At 43.8% G+C, this 20,279-nt stretch overlaps 1 protein-coding gene across 1 annotated transcript in view; it reads right to left on the bottom strand.

The window, feature by feature from the left end:
• Positions 1-20,044, bottom strand: part of LOC134565178 (bifunctional 3'-phosphoadenosine 5'-phosphosulfate synthase 1-like) — an 83,086-nt gene extending 63,042 nt beyond the window's left edge. Inside the window, 1 exon segment of the mRNA XM_063424640.1 lies at positions 19,985-20,044. Within this exon segment, the coding sequence (XP_063280710.1) occupies positions 19,985-20,044 (60 nt within the window).
• Positions 20,045-20,279: the final 235 nt, after the last annotated feature.

The following is a 20,279-nucleotide window of genomic DNA, read 5'->3' on the forward strand; positions in this document are numbered from 1 at the left end:
CATTTTTCAATGGCAAAAGAAAAAGGGGGAACACCAGTCTGGGTTAAAATCGACAGCTGGTGTGATTGAATGGGTGTTCTTGCCGGTGCAGCCGAAGAGTCGTGTTATGACAAGAACAGAAGCCCTTGCCGCGCTCATCAGGAAAGGGAGAGATAGGATTTTAGAGATCGATGGGGAAGAACCGGCAGATATCAGTGTTCCGATCAGAAATGAAGATCTGGACTGGAAGCTGAGACATTCTGTGGAGCTGCAAGAAGCATTGTTGGGTTTTACAGGTGTGGTTCACAACCGACAGCCAAAGGGTCCGATGTGGACTCTGATTGCACGCCATCAGTGGCTGGAGAAGCCTTTGTGTTCCATGACACCTGTGGAAGGCAGAACAGTTTATACGGATGCCGGCCGAAAGACACAAAGAGCTGTGTGTGTGTGGAAACAGCAAGGAGAATGGAAGCAGCATTTAATCCACAGTGAAGCCGGAGACAGGTTGCAGACCATGGAACTGGGAGCAGTGTGTTGGGCTTTGCAAACCTGGAATAAGGAACCTCTTAATGTGGTGTCAGATTCTTTGTATGTGGTTGGAGTGGTACAAAGAATCGAAGATGCACTCATTAAGACCACTCAGAATCAGCGCCTCGGAGAACTATTTCTGCGACTGAGGAGTATACTCAGACAGAGTCAGCATGCCTTTTGCGTGATGCACATTCGTAGTCATCAGTGCAGCAATGGTTTGGGAGAAGGCAATGCATGGGCAGATGCTGCAGTCAGTTGCGTTGCCCATGTCCCTCCCGAAAGCAAATTTGTAAGAGCTCGCAACAGCCACGAGAACTTCCATCAGAATGCTAGAGCTTTGCGTCGTCAATTTCAAATATCTATGAACGATGCACAGGGGATTGTGCGTGCCTGCCCTCAATGCAGTCATCACGGGCCAGGTCTTGGCCTAGGCACGAATCCTCGAGGAATGAAAGCCCTGGAACTGTGGCAAATGGATGTAACACACATCCCAGAGTTTGGAAGGTTGAAATATGTTCATGTCACTATTGACACCTACTCCAAATTCATTTGGGCCACAGCACAAACTGGGGAAAGAGCTCTGCACGTTGAGAGACATTTGACTGTTTGCTTTTCAGTGATGGGAGTGCCTGCAGAAATCAAAACTGACAATGGTCCAGCTTATGCGGGACAACGAGTTGCTGGGTTTCTGCAAAAGTGGGGAGTCAAACATACTACCGGGATTCCTCACTCTCCTACTGGCCAAGCCATTGTGGAACGGGCTCATCGGACGCTGAAAGAGTATCTCACAAAACAGAAGCAAAGCAATGACCTAGATGTGACCAATCGTTTATCTAAAGTACTGTTCACTTTAAATTACTTATGCCTAGCAGAAGGGCGAGAAGAGCCTGCAGTTGTCATCCACCACCAGGCTGTGAAAGAAGGGAGACCACAAGCAATTCCAGGACTTTACGTATATCATAGGGACATGCGAACGGGTGAATGGCAGGGACCCAGTCCAGTCTTGTTTAATGGTCGCGGTTATATGTGTGTTTCTGCAGGAGAAGCAGGACCTGTCTGGGTGCCGAGTCGCTTTACCCGTGCGTGTCCACAGGAAAAGATACCAACCGGCGGTGACACTCCTAGAGACACTCACAAAGACAGCGACGACTTACCTGAAGCACCTCAAGAAGACGTGGAGAGTGCTGAAAATTGACTGTTTTAATACTATATCATTGCACTGTTATTGTGTGATACTTAGAGGCACGATAAGTTATTGGTTAGGGTTTTAGGTTGATAGCCTGCGTGCTACACTGTGTGCTTTTCACAATGGGTGAAATGTTAAGCATGAGGGTGTTGGTTTTAATCAGTGTGGTAGTAAAAACAAGAGCAGGGATGTTTAACATTGACACAAGGGAGAACATGTGGGTTACTTGGGCCAAACAAACTAAGCAGGATTCCTTTTGTTTATCTCTAGCGACACCATCCAATCCTTTTAGAACCTGCTTGATTGGAGTTCCACTGACCTCCATGACAGAGTTCAAGTCTTTAACCCCTGTCAGCATTGACCCAAAAGGTGCTTTAGGGCCACAAGCTGCTGCCATAGCGCGAAACCTTAGAACTGCTGGTCCAGAACCTCAGGAGCTTGATCTTTTAGGTTCTGTGCCAGGAAACTATTGTCTTGTCTTTGAGCGCTTTGCAGTGAATTCAAGTCTATTAATCATAGATGAGCAGCAATTGAAAGGCCACGCTACGTGGCTGTCCCCTCATTCACCATTGTATTACAATTACTCTGAGTATTGTAATAGTTGGGTCAGATCTGTCACGCAATTGACAACAGCTGCTAAGAGATTGCCATCAGGAATCTTTTTAGTTTGCGGAGATAGAGCATGGTCCACAGTACCTCCAAACAGTGTCGGAGGACCGTGTTATTTTGGTAAACTAACTCTGTTCGCACCTAGTATTCACCAGGTTCTAGGCTTGCCAAGGAAGGCTCAACGAGTCAAGCGCAGTATGTCTCAACTAGGTCCCGACTGCAGAGATCAAGTTAAGTTATGGCAGCCTCCAGCCGTGATCTCAGCATCCATTTTTGCCCCAGGAGTTGCTTCAGCACAAGCCCTCACACAACTGAAACATTTAGCCTGCTGGACAGGGAAACAGATTAACATAACGACGAAGTTGTTGAGTGAGCTTGCTGAAGATGTTAGTGGCATTCGCCATTCAGTGCTCCAGAACCGAGCCGCGATTGACTTCCTTCTTTTGGCTCAGGGGCATGGATGCGAAGAGTTTGAAGGCATGTGCTGCATGAATTTATCAGACCACTCGCGGTCGATACATCAGCAGTTAGCGCAGTTGAGGGACAACATGAAACACCTTGTAGTTGAGAACACTCCGTTTGACAATTGGCTGAAGTCTTGGAATCTCACCGGGTGGATTGTGGATTTAATTCATTTTGGTATAATGATCTTTATTGCTGTCATAGTAGTTTTGACAATAGTGCCTTGCTTGATACAATGCATGCGCAAATTAGCCCACCGTGCCTTAACGTCAGTTTGGATAGCCCAAAAAGAAAAAGGGGGAACTGTGGCCGAGTTTCTCAGGTATCGTGGGCATGATATGCTCACAGATACCATTTGAGCTATTCCAAACTAGGCCAAACTAGGCCTCAGGCCTGGGCCTAGTAGGCCGCAAAACGTTCAGCATACGTAGTAGCAGATAAACTTATCTCCTACTAGGTATGTGTTAAGGTATGGCCACTCGCAGCATAGAGGTAATGGCACTAGATCTCCGTAGCCACCTTAATCCTAGATTGCTTACATACTTCTGTATGTTCACCGCCTATCACCGTGCACCTGCTAACTGTAAACTATTCGTTCTGTACTTAACCGGCCATCTCACGGAATAAAGCGGAGTACGTGCTGGAAACCATACTGGTTGGTCTCGCGTTACTCTAGTCCCCAGTCTTTCCAGGGTTCAACAACAAAGCAGTAGGGTCAATATTCTGAAAGTTGCACTAGATAAAGCTGTCTAGTTACTGGGGCCTGAATTGTAAGGTAACTCTTAGCCTTGGAAAACTTTCCAGTATTCTAAGTTTCAAATTTAAGCGATGCATGGTATATTACAGAGTATTTTGGTGCATTTTTTCTCTAGCTTTTGATACTTTTTCATCCAAAACAAATGAGTTAGTCTTGCTACCCTTTTTACTGTTTATATATAAAAGCTAAAGAGCTCAGACTCTCAATGAGCTATGAGAAGTGTCTGAGGTGATGCCATTTCTATAATAATCATGCAATATGTGTAAAGCAAGACGTTATATTGCTGCTAGTGTTATGTGTACCTTTTGTTTTTATTGCTTCTGTATGCTTAGTTTATTTTGGGAAATTGAGATAGTACATATGTTATAAAAGACTAAGATCTGTCATTTGTGGAAACAATTCTTTAGCTTTTCTATGCCTTGTTAAAATATTACCCAAGATTATAATTGGGATCTTAAATGTTATCTCATTTAATTACTGATTTTACTTAAGTAGCTCTTCTTTGTTACAAGTGTATTACCTAGAGCTAGTCTGTGGGATTAGAAGTTGTCTTAATGCTTATTTACTTATTGTATAACACCCAAGCGTAGATAAGCACTTTTGGATGTATCAGAAATATATACATAAGTGTTGTTTGTCAATATTATTATTATAAACCTCATTCAATAAGAGGTAAAATTCCCTTTCTATTAGTACAAAAAGGAGATTCTGGACTGTGTTTTGAATTGTATTTTAGATTGTGTGCCGAATTGTTTTTGTACGGAAAAGAGATTTTGAGTTGTGTGTAGAATTGTGTGATAGATTATTTTTGTATAGAGATGATGTGTGAATTAAGAACTAGAAAAACTCATTCAAATATTCAGATTGTCTGAATAATAGCCATAGCAGGTTTTCTTCCTGTAAGGCATTTCTGAAGATTTTTCAAAAGTACTGTCCAAATTTAAATTTACATAGATCCTTAATTGATAAATTTAATTTGAAGCAAGCTATGATAAAATTTCAAGATTTTGACTTACATAATCAGATAAATTCTGGTAAAAGAAGTTACCTCCATATGACAAAGGTGTAGTCTTTGCTAACCCCTCAGTTGGAGGGTTCCCCTGTTTTGTTCCTTTTTTACAACAGGTGCCGGTGCGAAGAAACATTAGGAGAAGTGAACCCGTGCCCCCAAAATTAAGGAGGAGGAACTACATTCCCAGGAGGCCCCGAAGGAAAATCCCGAGTGGAAAGTCATTTCTTCCCCAGGAGATTTGAGGATCCGTTTACATCGAGGACATAACAGCCTAAAGGAGCACGGGACTATGACTTAGAGAAGTCCTGAAGGAAAACCTTTGTATCCACCTTAAAGAAAACCCAGAAGGGGGCGGGTAATATTAAGAGAGACATTTTTGACCGTGTGATCGGTAGAGAAAATGGGAATCAATTAGATAACACTTAAAATTTGGCAGGCAGGGGGTGGAAAAAGCAAAAACATAGAAACTGAGATTTTGGTCCAAAAGGCTCCTGCCGCGACAGAACAGCTAAAGCTGTCTAAGGGAAACCACCTAGTAGATATGAGGCAGAAACCAGAAAGAGGGTCTGGGCAACCTTTACCTGCTGTTTGAGAAGAAACAAAAACCTTGCCATTGGATGCAACCCAATGGGCGCTGGCATAAACAGAGGAATCGGTTTGTGGATCACTCTAATGGTCATAAGCCTAACTGAGCCCGACAGAGGGCTGGCATAATGAAACTGAACTTAGCCTGAGGTTTCCCAACATAGATGGCCCTGAAGCTAAAATTCAGTCCACCTTGGAGCACCCTCAAAAGGGAAATTTGGACCAGGGGATGAAATTGGTCAAAAAGGATTTCAACCAACAGACCCTACCTAAAGATCAGTAGTCACAAATGCTCTCTTCATCCTCAGAAATCCCACTGAAAGGGACCTCTGAGGGGGGTTTAACATCACGCAGTCCAATCCATGTAATGGAAACAGGGATAAAGACCCACGAATTTCTAATTAATATATGGATGGAATTGAAAAAGCTAAAGATAATGATGGAATTTATGAGAAATAGCACCCGGGAAAACAAAGAGAATTGAAATTTGATCTAAAATTGAAAGTTGGGTAAATATGCAATCAGAGAGGGTGGACTGCCTTCTAAAGGGGAAGAAGAAAATATGCCAAGTATGCGAACATGAATTAAATGGTTAATAAAAGAAAAGAAATGGGGGAATTGTGAAAAATGTGAAATGATTAATTCATGTTCTTATAGTTAATGAAATGTTATTGAAAACTATGAAACTGTATATCTGTGTGTGTTATATGAAAATGTAAGTTTCAGGACACCTTGTAACATTCGGCTAAACCAAATTGTTGAAAAGGCAGGCGCCACCTGAAGAACTCCCATTCAGAAAGAGACAAAAGGTTTACTGGAAACCACAGCCTCCTCGAGCACCGGGAGGAGACCCATCAAGATAAGGTGGCAGAAACATCAATGGTTCCTGACTACTCCCTCTCTGGTCATCATCCATATCTCGACCATTCATCAGCCATAAGGATCTATAGAAACTGGACATTAACATATGAACTGAGAAAAGAACTCTTTCCAGCCTGGTCAGAGAAACCATTGAATTTGAATAGCTAGCCGGGAAACAAAGGGAAATATGGGGAAATATTGCCAAGGGCAGAATAAAGTGTATAAAAACTAAGTCCCGAACCGGGCAAATTTGTGAACAGTTGGGGGAGATAGCAGACTGCCAGGTTCTGTATCTCACAGTTCATCCTTGGCATTTTCCCTGGAAAAAGACTGTCAAGTATCTCTGCTGTTGGTGGGTTTATCGAAATTCTGTAATTCGATCTTTATTAATAAACCAAATTATTATTATAATTGGAATATCGTATTGGCATTTATAACAGTTTAGAATAGAAATGACATGTTAACATAGGTAGTAGGGACTGGCAAAATTTTGTAAATAAAAAGTACGTTTTGGATGGTGGTTGGGTCAGGGAGACCGTACATAAGGTCCGGGACCCTCTGATCCGCCCCCAGTCCGCCACATGTCCTGCTCTGCTGGAGATGCCTTGCAGAGCTGAGAAAAAACTAAGATAATGTACCCTGACAGGGAGGCCTTGCAGAGCTGAGAAAGAACTGAGAGATAATGAAGAATAAACAACCTTGGAAACATGCACTGGCAGACTCAGCTTGTCTTCTCTGGCTTCAGCGTGAGACCTTTTGAGCAAGGGAAGCTCGAAAGCCTTATTACCTCAAGGAACAGCAACCCCGAGGAAAGTCTCAGGGAACAGCAACCCTGAAAAGGAGAGTCCCGAAAACCTTATTACCTCAGGGAACAGCAACCCCGAGGAGAATCTCAGGGAACAGCAACCCTGAGAAATACCTGCTTAGCAGAGATGGGAAATCACAGCAAGGAGAAGGCCTTGCTACAGGACAAGGCACACGTGTGCAGTGGAGCAGCCAGCGAGCTGAGCAGAGGGACAATAATTCACCTGTACTTCAGAAGCAGGCACCTAAGACTAAAGGTTAAAGTGCCCAAAGAGTCTGCATGCACTCAAAAACACACCTGCTGGTCACCAGCTGCCCCACCTTTTGTATCTGTGTACAGGCACACAAACAAGGCAGCTCAGTACTAATCTTGGGCAAAGCAGTACCCAAATCCTCCTTATCTTCCGATAGAAAACCTATTTTATAGAGGTGCTCTAAAAAGTTAATAATTTAGCAAGTCATTCTCTGTTGCTGAAAAAAAAAAGTATTTCCCTAATTACTCCACTTTCCTATTAAATAATTTGCTTCCATATTATTTGCCCACTCCACTGAGCATAAATAGGTGAACAAGCTGAACATAGTATTTTCAACAACCCAGGTTTTAAATTACTATCCCTGACATACACACTTACTACAAATACTGATGTGGCACAAAAAAAATACTCACTGCCACATATTGTTTGTGCTCTTAAATTATTTAGCCAGTCTTCAAATTCTTGTACATAAAATTTGATAACTATCAACTGATGAAATTAAATGACCAACCAAAATGATACCAGACACAAAGAATAGTCATTTCCTTTTACACTATATCAAAGCATTACTCACCTTGGAGATCTATATTAACAATGTTAAAAGAAATTAAACATAAGGGAACATGGAACAGAAAAACTCAATGTGATGAGCAAGTACTCTTTGAAAAAGCTATTTAAAAATTCTAAGCCTAATTACATTCACTACAGTAGTCACTGCCAAAAGGACACACTACATTTTCGTAAAGGGGCTAATGAAAAAAAAAGAGCATTAATGACCAAGGTTTATCTGCTTTTTTAACATTTTAACAGCCATTGGATTTTTCCACTCTGACATCCCCACAAAAATATGCCTTCCACCCTGCAACACACTACTGCTGCATTATGTAGACCAACACTTCATCTTAATATTTTCCCTCCTACTTCACCACATTAAACAGAAATAGTGCTTCAGTCCACTGTGTCTCATTATAGCAGTAACGTCAGCTGAGAATGCTGACATATCCCTCCTTTCTTCTCCCCCACTTTGCTGGTTCATTTCTCACATGAAATCAAAATTGCTCTAACAGGCAAACACCTTGGTATTGAACTAAAAAATGGGGTACTAAAGAAATCCTTTCAGAGATGTGCACTGGAGGGCTGCAATAATAAAGAAGGAAGGATAACTCCGCTGTTTACTTTTTCTGGCATGAAGGTAAATTTTAGCTTTGCAAGTAGTTGACTAAGGAAATGAATGACTACAGACACCTTGGAACCATAGGAACAAATGAAAGAAAGATGATGGGGTAAAAAAGAAGTACTAACTCTGTCAACTTTTTTATGTACAGACTTCCTGAGAGGACAAATTATTTTTTTCTCATTTTTCTTGATGTTTTGCTCAGTTACATCCATATTTTTTTTATTGCCAAAGCAAAATCAGACTATCAGTGCCAAATACCTTTGATGAAAGAACACAGACAGGCATCCAGATGATGAAAAGCAAACCCAAGTTGCAATGCCAAGATCAAAAGACAGCCAAAAGACAAGATTATTGTTTAATTGTTCTATGATTAGCAGACAGATGGCATATACACTGGCATAAGCTGAATTTATTCTTCATTACTTCCAAGTAACAATGAAATATTGTACTTCCATGATCAATATAAAATGTTAAGTTTTCACAAAGCAAGACCTCTGGGGAAGAAAGTAAATCTTTCCATGGCAAGCTGAGACTCCCCAAGCTGCAGCACCAACATGGGACAGCTTGAAGCTGGAAGTATGAGAAAACAGACATGGTTTCCATATAAACCACATACACTGAACAAACTGTGACTAGTTCCACATCCTTCTGCTCTAAGATGACAGCGTTGGTTCCCCAAGGTAAGAACTCCCATAAGCTAGCAAAAGCAACACAGGCAGCCTCCTCTCTGAAGTGCAGTCTTACTTTCAATGCCTTTCTTATCTCCCAGTCATAACAGAAGTTCTTTCAGTCATTTGTTAACATGTTCACCGTGTGCCTCTTATAAACTAGGGATTCCCTGATAACAACACATTTTTATGACATTTATTATTCAGCACTGATAACCAAATTATAGTTTTCTTTTTTTTCCTGTAAAGCATTCTGCTCAATAGCTCAACAGCAACTCAAGCGCATGGAACAGTGCCCATTTTTTTTTGTCTACATACAAACACAAGCAAGGAAAACAGACATGGTTCCAACACAAAAATTCAGCTACCACAGAGGTTATATCTACATATTTAATGAGATTTCAGGACTAAAAGATCTGTCAGGAATACCTTCCATTAGTTACTTTCTCAAATTCTGGTTTGAAAATCTGTGCTTTGATTCAGATAACTGTGCTTGGGATGGAAGGGCAAGTCCAGAAATTATATCTGAGCAATAATATCTTTTAGTCTTTTAAAAACTTAACAATTCCCCAATCCATATTCTGCCATAGCCTATAGCATTACATTTTCTCCTATCTACAAGAATTCTTACTTGGATCCTTACAATAGCCCACTAGAAAGCAGTTTGCCACAGTGATACTAACACAGTAAGTCACTTTAACACCTCTACATAAAGCACCACCCGAGACGCCAAATGCATGCTCTCCTGCCACTGACACAGACTAGCTCCCCTTTGCCAGGTGCTCTAAAGCTGGGACAATTTGGAAGATCACAGCAGCAGAAATCACCCAGAATCTCCTCCAGTACTGTGGATACAAGAAATTCAGTGCTAAAGATATTATTAAGGAGTGTGTCTTTGCTTGCCACCTGCTGCAGTACCAGCATGACCAAAGGCAGAGACAGCTCATTGACCAGTGCTGGAGGGGATTCACTGGCTGGCATCAGAGAGGATGGATAAAAAATGAAGCCAGAATCACCCTACTGAATATGCTCTCAGAAACAAGAATTGGAGCAAGTTCTCATTTGGAGTCACCTGCTAAGTGACGCAACAGCTCAGTTGTGTTAGGAATCCAAGCCACTCTAAAGTGTTCCACACATCTCCCTATCAAGCCATGTTTTCTACACTTAATGGCAGTGTCTGTGGCTATGCTGTGCTCTGTAAATGGGTAGTAACTGTTTGCTATGTTCAGAGCTGGGCTTGGCAGGGGCATTTCCACATGCAGAGGTGTATTTTGAATAGCACTGGAAGCACAGAGAAATTCTGAAAGACAGCTCCTAGGGGCTGCCAATTCCATCAGGGTAAGTTGCTTTGACTTTGCTCTCAGCTGAACAGATGCAGAGCCAGAAGTGCCAGAACATTTGCCTGTGGAGCATGTGAATCAGCAGCATTTTTGTTCCTAGTGAAGCTTATTGGTTTATAAAGAGCATTTCACTTGAGGTCTTCTGAAAAAAAAGGGAGAAGCAGAAGACTTCCTCTGCTTGCCACATAGCATAGAGGGGGTTGCCAACCTCAGCTGAACTCAGCAAACACTTAATGTCTGTTAGATTTTCCCCGGTTTGGTCAAATCTAGCTTGGCTTTACTTAAGGAAATTATACAGAGTAACTTTTGCATACACTTTGTTAACCCCACACAGACATCGTCTATTTCACTACCTTCTAAACCTCTGATTTTGCTTTTTCCTAGTCGAAATGGAAAGAATGTAAATTGCCTCTCTTATGTAAACAAGTTTGAGCTTGAACACAGTGGAAGAGGCTTGGACAGGCACAACAGTACCATAGCAAATTCCCCGTTTTTCAAGCAACAGCTGCTTTTATCAGGAAAGCTGTGGCCTGCACTACTCACAGCAAGACTTCAAACACTGATTTACACTCTTACATTCATATCAAATGTTTTCTGGATCTTATGTCTTGCCTGTTTCAACTCAGCATTGATTGAAAGAAATCATACTTTCTTTGTCATTTCTTTTCGCTTGTCTTGCATCATCAGAGGTATCAAATGTTCTCAAAGGCCTGCAATGTCTCTTCTAAACAGCTGCATTTTGGTCTTTGCTGTAACCGATCTTCCCCCATCTTTATGAACAAGAATGAAGGCTTTGGTTAGATTTTTTTTTAAGCTCTGTCTCGACAGTTTTCCACATAACACCCTCCATACAAAGAACCCCAGTCTTTGGCCAACCCAGGTTTATGAATGGCCACAGTGTACATCGCATTCTTAAGTCTTCCTTCTTCCAAAACGATGGAAGCCAAGGGCTCATGGCGGAAGAGGCAGGGATGAAACCTACAGACGCCGGGTCCTCTCCAGAGGGGCTTCCTGCCCTTCCCCACAGCTCCCCGGCCGCGCTGCCCTCGGGGCCCCAGGGCTGCCGCTCCGTGACCGCCCTCACCCTGTTAGCGTAGGAAAACACATAACCACACAGAGGCGATCATATGCGGTTCTTTATTCCAGCGCACGGGACACCGGGGTGATAATACACCCAAATCTGATGTCCGAAGGATACAGAGTCGATTCATGATTTTTATAGTTTAAATTATACACATGTTAACTAACCCCCACCCCTAGATACTGATTATCCTATTCCTTAGTTACTATCTTGAATCATACCTACGCTTCTACCCTGATCCACACTTGATTTGGTTAAAACAATAGCATGGAGCTGTTTACAGAAGCTGACGCTTGTTCCCAGCTAGCTGCGTCAAGTTCCAGTTGTACGTTCTCTACTTTCCTCCCCCTACACATTACTCAATCTAGAAATTATATTTTTTTAACCCTCCACCAACATTCCCCCCTTTGAAAGTATTTTCACTTTAATATACTAAGTGTAAATGCTTTCACTTAATACAGTCCATTAGGCTTCAGAGTTCATACTGGATGTTCATCTTCAAATCCTCTGTTGTCATAGGCTTTGTCCGGGATGTTGTTGCGGATTGAAGGTGCTGGATTCCGTGCCAATGCCTTCATTATGGTCCTGTTCCAAGATGCCTTTTTCTGTATCTCTCTCTTCAGGATTCTGTAAACTAACCAAATTACTAAAAATATAATCAGTAAAATTATCAGATTTTCAAGGATAGACTTTATCCATGAACTCACATTCCATCCTAATCCTTCAAAGATTTTACCCAACCAGCTAGTAGCTAAATCCTTTTGTTCCTTTTGTGCCTCATGCTCTATTTGTTTTAACTGACTGATGTCATGTTCTACATCTGCAGTTACATTTGGGATGTGGATGCAGCAATGGTCGATTTGTCCCTTTAAATATCCACACACTCCGTGCTCTTTCAAAAGTAACATATCTAAAGCCAAAAGATTTTGCAGGGTCATTTTGGTGGTGGCCTGTAATTGCACATTGAGTTCCCTAAATCCCTCTCGTGTGATTCTTGCTAATCTGTCTACCTGACCTGTGAGTCTATATAGCATTTCTCTATTTCGATAATTTGCAATGGGACCAAACAAGGATTCTAGGGCCCACCCAATCTTTACTCCACTAGAGGGTTCCTTCCAAGTGTCATCTGGGTTCTTGTCTTCTGAGACGTCTTGCTTTGCTTTTATTTGCAAGGCTTCACTGCTCCTGTTAAATGGGGATTTCTTCCAAATTGGACATAAAGTGGGAAGGCCCAGGGTGATTTCTCTTACCTCCCCGTCCATAGGCAAGTGTGTTGTCCATGTGCCATCACTCATTGCCCATACAAATGGTCCTGGACTTCGAATTGTACTCCTGCTACATCCTACTATAATCTTAGAATCTATTTTGCCTTGTTTGTGTTTAATTTTCCTGCAGGCACAACCAATTCGTAAGGCTATTGCCAATGGTGACCACTGTTTCATTTCCAGATTATCAGAGGTGCAATCATAAATTTTCTTACATACCCACCAACTTACCTTATTTGCCTCTTTCTGACTGCTAGTATCAGTATTTGTCACTGTGGGATCTGTCTCATTTTCAGAGCCTTTCCATTTAATGCACCAGGGTGTGCTTTCCATATATGGGAATTTCTGGAGGATGCTCACAGACCATGCACTATCCCAAGGTTCCAGTCCTTTCCAATCCTTCTCTTCACATTTCCACACCACAACACTTTCTGTAGCGTTGTCCCTGATCTTTTGATAGCGTAGAAACCAACATTGCCATTTTGCAAGGTCTTGGTCCTTAACCCACCACTCTATGATTTGTCCCAATTTGCCATTAGTAAGAATGCACTCTGACTTTCTCATGGGTTGCATATAAGAATCCTCTGTTATCTTCCAGTATTCTCTGACCACCACCCTTGACTCTGGTACTTGTTTACAGTTAATTGTTTTGTTCCCTCCTATTTCAGGTAATTTTGACGTTATTATTCCCCAGCTTACTGGGTCCCCTGCTGCCTTTGGTATTGGCAGGCAGGCCGTTATTCTGCTGGTATTATGCATTTTGGCAAAGTCTCTGACCAATCCAATCATTACATTCTCAGCCCGAATTTCATTAGAAATTTCTATTACTTGTGTTTTTGCCTGTATCTCTCTCTTCATTCTAGAATGAAGAGTTGTTAGTTGACCCTTCTGTATCCCATATCCCAAAGTAACAGCAATCCCTACTGGTGACATTAGTATCCATGAAATTAACATTACCCACAGGAAGAGCATGAGCACAGTTACCAATACCATTTGAACAGTTACAGACGTTTCAGCCTCAGCTTTGTTGGTCCAAAAGTTTCTACAGCCCACGACTGGACTCCACGAGGGACCTTCTTCACACGTGTGTAGTGTATCCAGGGTTCCACTCCAGCCACTTTGACTGCTGTAAAGGTGGTTAGCAGTACCTGATGGGGACCAGTCCACTTCCCTTTTAGTGGTTCTTCGTTCCAGGTTTTGATGTATACCTCATCTCCTGGTTCGATATTGTGGACTGGATTCTCCAGGGCCAGTGGTCTGATCCACACGAGAACACTTCGAAGTCGAGCTAGAGTTTTCCCGAGGGACAGAACATAATTATACACATCTTGTTTCCCTGTGACATGAACATTTGGATTGGGGTTAGGAGATTCATATGGTTTCCCATACAATATTTCATAAGGACTAACTGACATCCCACTCCTAGGCTTTATCCGAACCCTCAGCAATGCGATCGGCAAAGCCTGTGGCCACTGCCGTTTGGCTTCCTGGCATATTTTACTGATCTGCCTCTTCAGTGTCTGGTTCATTCTTTCTACTTGCCCACTTGACTGGGGTCTCCATGGTGTGTGGAGGTCCCAAGATATTCCCAATAACTTGCTTACCTCTTGTACCACCGTGGCTATGAAGTGTGGGCCTCTGTCTGATGATATCCCTAGGGGCACCCCAAACCTGGGAATGATCTCCTGTAATAACTACTTAACTGTTTCCTTTGCTTGGTTTGTGCGACAGGGAAGGGCTTCTGGCCATCCAGAAAACGTGTCAACCCCTACTAACAGGTATTTGTATCCCCGAGTTTTTGGCAGTTCTGCAAAATCCACTTGCCAATAGTCTCCTGGTTCTATTCCTATCCGAATTCTGCCTAACTGTGCCTGTCGTCTAGCTACGGGATTGTTTTTCAGACAGATTTCACATTTAGACATTACTGACTTGGCCATTGTTTGCATCCGTACTGAGATTAGGTATTGTCTTAGCCACTTTACCAACGCCTCTGCACCCCAGTGACACTCATTATGTTTTACCTGTAAAATTTCTCTCATTACCAAAGGAGGGACAACTATTTGCCCTTGTGCGGTTACATACCACCCTTCTGCGTTCTTCTGTGCCTTCAGCAGTTGTGCTAGTCTGTCATCTTCGATTGTATAGTTTGGCTTCGGAGGCAAATTAAATTGAGAGATATTAAGTCTTGATGGTATCAATGCCATTGTTTTCTGCACCTCTCGCGCTACCTGACGGGCTGCCCAATCTGCTTTTCGATTTCCTTCACAAATTTTGGAGTTGCCTGATTGATGTGCCTTGCAGTGCATGATTGCTACTTGTTCAGGTTTTTGTACTGCATCTATCAATTGTAGGACTGCATCTTGATGTTTAATATTTGTCCCTTGGGAGGACAGAAGTCCTCTTTCTTTCCATAAAGCTCCGTGTACATGCACTACTCCAAAGGCATATTTGGAATCAGTCCAAATATTCACTGTCTTCTCTTCACTCAGCTCGAGTGCTCTGGTTAATGCGATTAGTTCTGCCCTTTGTGCAGACGTGTTAGGTGGTAGTGATTTTGCCTCTATTACTACATCAATTGTAGTTACCGCATATCCCGCGTATCTGGCTCCGTTCTCCATGAAGCTGCTTCCATCTGTAAAGAGTTCCCACTCTGGTTGCTCCAGGGGGACATCCTTCAGATCTGTTCTTGCTGAATAAGTGTGCTCGATGACTTCTAGACAGTCATGCTCTAATGGACCTTCCTCAGCTGTGGCACCTAGAAATAGAGCTGGATTCAAGAGGTTAGTTGTTTTTAGTGCAACGTCATCCTGCTCAGTCAGGGTTACCTGAAACTTCATCATCCGGCTTGGAGAGAGCCAATGGCCCCCCTTTTGTTCCAGGACTGTAGTTACCATGTGTGGCACATAGACATCTATGTGTCTTCCCATTGTGAGCTTCCTGGCTTCCTGTATCAGCAGCACGGTAGCTGCCACTGCCCGCAGACATGAAGGCCATCCGGCACTTACGTTGTCGAGTTGTTTGGAAAAGTAACCCACCGGCCTTTTCCAGCTTCCCAGTCGTTGGGTCAGGACTCCCAGTGCCAGTCGCTGCCTTTCATGCACGTACAGCTGAAAGTCTTTAGACAGATCAGGTAACCCCAAAGCAGGAGCAGTTGTCAGTGCTTCCTTTAATTTCGGGAAGGCCTCTTTCTGTGGTTTGCCCCAGGTGAACGGCTGCGTCTTCTGAGCCTCGTACAAGGGTTTTGCAATCAGTCCATAGTCCATGATCCACAGGCGACACCACCCTGTCATTCCGAGGAAGATCCGCAGCTCGTGTAGATTCTGGGGCTCTGGAATAGCACAGATAGCTTGAATACGATTAGTACCCAGTTTTCTCTGCCCTTATGAGATTTCACATCCCAGGTAAATCACAGTCTGTTGGGCAATTTGTGCTTTTTCTCTGGATACCTTATACCCTCCCATTCCTAATGAATTTAAGATCTCAATGGTTACCTTTATGCAGGTCATTTCTTCCTCTGTTGCAATCAAAATGTCATCTACATACTGGAGTAATAAATATTGGTCTCTTGGTACTTGCCCTTCTCTGGTCCAGATTTCCAGTTCTTTTGCCAGTTGACTTCCAGAGAGAGTGGGGGACCCCTTGTACCCCATCGGTAATTGAGTCCAGGTGAGCTGAGTTTTTCTTCCACTTTCTGGATGTTCCCACTCAAAGGCAAATAGTTTCCTACTTTCTTGGTCAAGGGGTATACAGAAGAAAGCATCTTTTAAGTCAATTACAGTAAACCATTTATATATCTCCTTTACGGATGCTAACAATGTATAGGGATTGGCAACTACTGGATGAATGTCTTTTGTTATTTCATTTATACTTCTTAAATCTTGTACAAGTCTATACTTACCATTGGGTTTCTTCACTGGGAAAATTGGGGTGTTGTATTCCGATTTACATTCCTCTAGAATTCGATATTTTAAAAATTTATCAATGGTCTTTGCTATTCCCTGTCGTGCTTCTGGTTTTATAGGGTATTGTTTGATTCGTACAGCCTTTGCTCCTTCTTTTAACTCTACATGTACCGGTTGTGCCAATTTAGATTTTCCAGGTACATCTGTTTCCCAGACAGAGGGAATTACTGCATCTTCTACTTCTTTAGGAATATTAGAAATTGGTTTTTCTTTTATCATCAAAATCTTTCCTGTCTTAGACTCCGGAATTTTCATTACGAGTTCACCATTCTCAAAAGTAATTACTGCCTCCAGTGCTGCCAGTAGATCGCGCCCTAAGAGCGGAGTTGGGCAGTCTGGCATGTATAAGAATTCATGGGTCAAGATCTTATCTTCAAAGCTCAATTCTAGGGGTTGCAAGAATGGCCGTACCTCCTCCTTCCCTGTGGCTCCAATGACTGCGGCTGACTTGTTCCCGATTTGCCCCTCAAGATAATTTAGTACAGAATGTGTGGCCCCCGTGTCAATGAGAAAATCTACGTCTTTTCCTTCTAAATGCAAAGTCACCATGGGCTCCCTTGACCCTGGCTCTCTCTCATGTAAAACCATGACCCTGGCTACACCATCCAGCTGATGCTCACTACTTTGATTAAACATACTGTCTAACTGAGGCTGACCATTCTGGCTAAACCAGTTTGGACACTCCCTTTTCCAGTGTCCCTCCATCCGACAATATGCACACTGATTCAGACCTAATCTACCATGACCAGAACCTCTGCCAAAGCCACCTCTATTAACGCCACGACCACCTCTACCACGTCCCCGCCCCTGTCTCTGTAAGACTGCCAAAAGGCTTTGCCCCTGTTTCTTGACAATTTCTCTGTCCCTGTTATTATAAACTTTCCAGGCAACCTCTAGGAGTTTATCCAAGTTTCTTAACTCTTCACCTTCCAGTTTCTGTAGCTTTTTCCTAATATCTTCCTGTGCCTGACCCAGAAAAATAAAGGCAAGCTGAGTCCTTCCTTGCTCACTGTCTACTTGAAGATCAGTATATCTTCTAGCTGCTTCCTTAAGTCTTTCTAGAAAGGCAGTGGGAGATTCTTTCTTTTCCTGTCGAATTTCATACAACTTAGACCAGTTCATACTCTTAGGTATTGCCTGTTGAACACCAACTGAAATCCACTCCTGATATCTCTTTAGCCTTAACATATCCACTCCAGAGGGGTCATTAGCATCCCACTCTGGGTCTGCAGTGGGAAAATTATAATCCAGTGTCCCTGTCACCAAACCATTTCGTATGTCTTCTCTAGCTCTTTCTCTTGCTGCTCGAAGAACCATATCTCTCTCTGTCTCATCCATCAGAGTGTCTAATATGACATGAATATCTTCCCAATCAGGGTTCTGAGTTTTCATTATCATCTTAACCACACGAGCTACCTTATCTGGGTTTTCTCTATACGTTCCGGCTGATTGTTTCCATATAACTAAATCAGCAGGTGAAAAGGGTACCTTTACAAAGACGGGTCCATTAGTTCCCACCCCTTGCCTTAGTGGTGCAATAATCGTTCTCTTTTGTTTGCCTGATTTTAATATACCCTTTCCTGCCTGAGGCCACTCCAGGGCCAGTTTTCCTCGTGTTCGGTGAGCTACTGGGGCGTCTAGTTCATTTGCTTCACTGTCACTACTTTCCATTCTATCTGTCTTCTTCACATTCCCCCTTTGCTTCTGCCTCACAATCACATCCTGGATAGGGGAATCTGGAAGGGGGGGGTACAGGGGGGCAGACGGGACAGAAGCTGGTGAAGGAGGTGTAGGTGGGAGCGGAGGGTACCCTTGAGCTGGTGTTAGAGGGGGGATAAATCTTTCAGCGGGTGTGGGCGGGGGAGCAGGATAGCTTTGAGCAGGTGTATGTGGAGAAGGGGGGGTTCTCTGAGCAGGCGGAGGAGGGGCAGGCACCTGGGCAGGCGGAGGAGGGGCAAGCGGAGGAGCGGCTGGCACAGGCAGAGGAGGATAATTACCTTCAGCAGACAAAGGTGGGGGTGAAACACATTGTGCTGGCGCGAGCGAGGGGGGTGTAAGAGAATCAGGTGGGGTCAGGGTGAGCGGGGTAGAACTTGGTGTTGAGGGGGCCGTGGTGGTTCCGGGAGCCATGGGAGATACCAATAATTCCGATTCCAGTTCATCTCTTTTTTCCCCTAAAATTTCACTTAAAACTGCATGTTCCATACAATGCTTATTTTGGACGCAAGCCAGACACTTATTATTCTCAAGCTTCATTGCTTTCATTTTGTCAAGCCACAAAACCGGTTTCTCAAGCAAGCACAGAAATAAGTCAATATATGGTAATTGTTCTACCCTTCCATCTTGTGTACAAAGCGATCTAAGTTGCATAATAACCTTCACATCAAAAGACCCGTTTTTCGGCCACCTCTGATGTTCAGGCAAAGCGTATTTTGGCCAGTGAACATTACAATATTCAATCAACTTATCTTTTCGTAATTCCTGACCGAAGTTCTCCTCTTTCCAATGTGCCAACAAACAACCCAACGGAGAAGAACTTGGTATAGAGGCATTATTGCTGCCCAAAACCTCTTTTAACCCTTTTAGTTTCTCCATATTACAGATACATAAAAACCACAGATGCCGAACCTGCAACGCTTTCGCGATGTCTGACGGACGGCTGCCTAGGCAATACCACCAGGAATTCCTTTTGCCCAACCAAGCGTAGCTTTCGCTGCGTCTTAATGGCAGGCCCCCAGACCAGAGAATAAAGAACCTTACCTCTCACCAGGGGTCGTTGTGAGCGGCGAGGGTCGCGGCTCCGATGGGCTCCCTGAGAAATCACCCGGTGCCGGCTGGAGTGTGATCAGGTATCGGGGTCCTGGCTGCGCCCACAAGGTCCCGTCCTGGGTCGCCAAAAATGTTAGCGTAGGAAAACATATAACCACACAGAGGCGATCATATGCGGTTCTTTATTCCAGCGCGCGGGACACCGGGGGGATAATACACCCAAATCTGATGTCCGAAGGATACAGAGTCGATTCGTGATTTTTATAGTTTAAATTATACACATGTTAACTAACCCCCACCCCTAGATACTGATTATCCTATTCCTTAGTTACTATCTTGAATCATACCTATGCTTCTACCCTGATCCACACTTGATTTGGTTAAAACAATAGCATGGAGCTGTTTACAGAAGCTGACGCTTGTTCCCAGCTAGCTGCGTCAAGTTCCAGTTGTACGTTCTCTACTTTCCTCCCCCTACACATTACTCAATCTAGAAATTATATTTTTTTAACCCTCCACCAACAACCCCGCATCCCTCCTGGCCCGGGCAGGGAGCGGCCCACGGAGCCCCCGTCCCGGCTGCCGCTGCCGCCCACTGCCACATCACCACGGCGCTCGGCCGCTTCTTCCTCCCCGCTCCTCTACCCATGCAAGCCCACCTGCCCACCGCCCGCCCTCTCACCCAGCTCGGCACCCTGTTGCTCAGCTTGAGTTTCTTGCACTGGCTTTCGGGCAGATCCATGGCCGCGGGGGCAGCGAGAGGAGGAGGCAAGAGAGGAGGACGCACCTTCCCGACTGATGCTCGGCGCAGATGAAGCCGATGCCGCCGAGGAGCTGTGCTGTCTGCGCATTCCCGCGACTCGGCCGAAGGTGGTGCAGGGAGGAGCCGCGGCCCAGCAGCCGGAGGGAGGCGACTGAGGGGAGACGAAGACACGGCAGCCCCGCCACGCGCCTGTGCCGCGCCGTGACGTGCGCGA

Source organism: Prinia subflava (genome assembly GCF_021018805.1).
Source record: "Prinia subflava isolate CZ2003 ecotype Zambia chromosome W unlocalized genomic scaffold, Cam_Psub_1.2 scaffold_37_NEW, whole genome shotgun sequence".
Lineage (NCBI taxonomy): Eukaryota > Metazoa > Chordata > Aves > Passeriformes > Cisticolidae > Prinia > Prinia subflava.